The sequence below is a fragment of the Lolium rigidum genome, unplaced genomic scaffold (assembly GCF_022539505.1).
Source record: "Lolium rigidum isolate FL_2022 unplaced genomic scaffold, APGP_CSIRO_Lrig_0.1 contig_10797_1, whole genome shotgun sequence".
Taxonomy (NCBI): Eukaryota; Viridiplantae; Streptophyta; class Magnoliopsida; order Poales; family Poaceae; genus Lolium; species Lolium rigidum.
Window position 1 is genome coordinate 4,604 of NW_025899798.1, and position 2,718 is coordinate 7,321.

The 2,718-nt window shown below is 46.9% G+C and overlaps 1 protein-coding gene across 1 annotated transcript; it reads right to left on the minus strand.

Annotated features, from left to right (window-relative positions):
• Positions 1-1,147: 1,147 nt before the first annotated feature.
• LOC124680253 (nuclear transcription factor Y subunit C-6-like) lies at positions 1,148-2,169 on the minus strand. Its single transcript, XM_047215339.1, has one exon. It carries the CDS (start codon positions 2,004-2,006, stop codon positions 1,395-1,397), a length of 612 nt encoding a protein of 203 aa, XP_047071295.1. The 5' UTR covers positions 2,007-2,169; the 3' UTR covers positions 1,148-1,394.
• Positions 2,170-2,718: the final 549 nt, after the last annotated feature.

A 2,718-nucleotide genomic window follows, 5' to 3' on the forward strand; every position in this document is an offset into this window, starting at 1 on the left:
TGAACAATTCAGACGCAGCATCGCTCAGATTGATAAAAGGTGGGTCCGTTGCTAACAATTAATCGATCTGTTACCCCAAATGCCCCAAGGAACAAGTAACTCGAAGAGAATAAATACAAATGATATAAAGTTGGACAAGTTAAAGTGTCAGAAGTTTGCACTGTCAATAACCTAGTCCTAGGATGCATAACAAATTTTAAAAATAACACCAATAATCACATTAACTACAGAAAATTCAACTTCAGTGCCTATAACCATGTGACATCAGAGACTGTCAAATATGCATGACTAAATTTTATGAATAGTGATAAATCCAGTTACCAGAAAGAGAAGATATAATCTTTTAAACTTCATGAGCCGTTATACACTATCAAACAATTGTACCAATTGAACATGTATCTGATTATCCAAAGATCGAACGCAGCCACCATACCAATCAAACATATGGACACAAGCTAGAAGGTACACAAAGATCTGGCTCACAATCGTTGTACTATTTGACTTCCCAATCTACCAAGGCATAACGAGATTATTACAGGGAATATGCAAATGAAGATGGGTAAGAATGATCCCCAAAAAAATGCCACAAGATAATTATGCTACAAGTTAGGCATGTATGAGCATCATACAATCTGCCTCAATCACAAAAACCTCGGCCAATTCTTGAATTGAATCGATTACTACCAGAGGAGGCCACTCAAATGATCACAACATCTTCAAGTTCTTATGAGGCAAGAAACAAACATAACCGCATTAAAGCAAGAGCAGAATCTTAACTTAAAACCGCTAAATCATATAGACGCTAGTGCGGCTGGACGTGGCAGAGTCATGCCAGACTAACAAATGCATGAGTAAGTTTATATCATACGGAGAAGAGTGATACATATACACAAAAGCTAAAAATTTACACTAAGAGGAGATCTAGTCACATGAACTTCAAGAGTATACACTACCAAATAACTGTACTAGTTTAGCATGTATATGAACAGTAAACATATAACAGAAGCTAAAAATTACACAAAGATGTGGCTCGGTACCGTTTGAGTTTCCACCCTAAAAGCGACAACACGATCATAGTTGCAGTGTATAAATGAAGCTATTTGGCTGCGGATGAAGCTGAATAACAGTGATTGAAGAACGTGACAAGATAATTAATGTTAACAGTTAGACATGCATGATACAATCTGCGTGAATGATGGCAACCTTGCAGAATCCTGGAATTGAATCAGCCCTCCTACCAGAAGAGGGAGGGCATCTCAAATGATGACAACATCTTCCAAGTTATTATGCGGCGAGCGAACAAACAAACATAGCAGCCATGCAGGCACTAGAGAGCAGCAACAACAACATAATCTTAATAAAACCGCTAGAGGCATACACATATGAAGATGTTATTACTGCTGCGGGACGTAGTAGTATCCCATGCCGTCTGCGGTGGGCATGCCGGCGGCCGGGTGCTGCATCCCCGCTGCGACTGCCGCCTCGGCGTCCTTGGCCTCGTCCCTGGGCACGATGTCGACGAGGAAGTCGAAGACCTCGGTGCGCGCGATGGCGGCTGCGATGTCGGACTTCTGCAGCGTGCGGCGCTTGTTCTCCTCGGCGTGCGCCCATCCGCGGTGGGTGAGCTCGAGGATGAACATCTCGCATGCGCGCGCGAAGACGACGGGCGCCTCGGCGGCGATCATGCGGACGTCCTCGTCGGCCTTCATGATCTTCTTGATGCGGGCGAGCGGCAGGTTGTGGTTCTTGAAGTCGGTGGTGGCCTCGATCTCGCGGTACTGCTCGGCCCAGAAGGCCTGGAGCTGCTGCATCTGCTGCTGCGCGGCGGCCTGCTGCGAGGCGGCGGAGACGGCGGGGGGCGGCGGCGGGGGAGGCGCGTAGAGCGCCGGCGCGTGCGGGTAGCCGGCGGCGGCGGCGGCGCCCGGGTAGACGCCGGGCGGCGGGTACCCGACGGGCGCGCCCAGCACGGGGACCGGCGGCGGCGGGGTGGTGGATTTGGGCTCCATTCCGGGCCGGCTAGGGTTTGGGGGATTGGGGGGAGTGGTGTGGAGAGAGGGAGTGACCCTGGATTGGTTTGGTTTGGTTTGTTGAAGCGGAATGGGAATGGAGAAAGATTGTCGATCTGGGGGATTTATTAGAGTTTGCTTTCGGGATTAATTTCAGAGATTAAGACGAGACTGTGTGCGTGGCGAGCCAGATAACCACTTACTACTGTACTACCATTCCAAGGGTACCGACGTGTGGAGTATAGTGCAGGGTTAAATATCTGCCGTCAACATCGCATTAACGCTGACTAACACGACAGCGAACGCCACCTAGGTATCTTCGGGTCTAAATGTTCATAGTTTACTCTATCTTCACAAAGATTAAGATTACAGTTGAGTGGAATCTAGGATTGGTTTTCTCCATTTCTAACTTTCTGTCTTGCAACTGTTTTGTGTGTGTGTGTGTGTGTCTGTGGGATGGACATTAGAATAGTTTAAAATAATACACCTTTATATCATGATACTGAATTTCACTTTTTACCTTGTAGTTGTATATTTTTTACACGTATTACCCCTTTTAGTGGAATTTCTACCCAAATATCCCATCTAAGAGACTCTAAACACAACTTTATCCAAGTTTACCACCCAATGAGCTCCTTTCCGCGTAACCAGGGGCACCGTTTCTGCTTGACACGTGTCTCCCATGTTGAGCCCCACCTCACATGCATGCGTA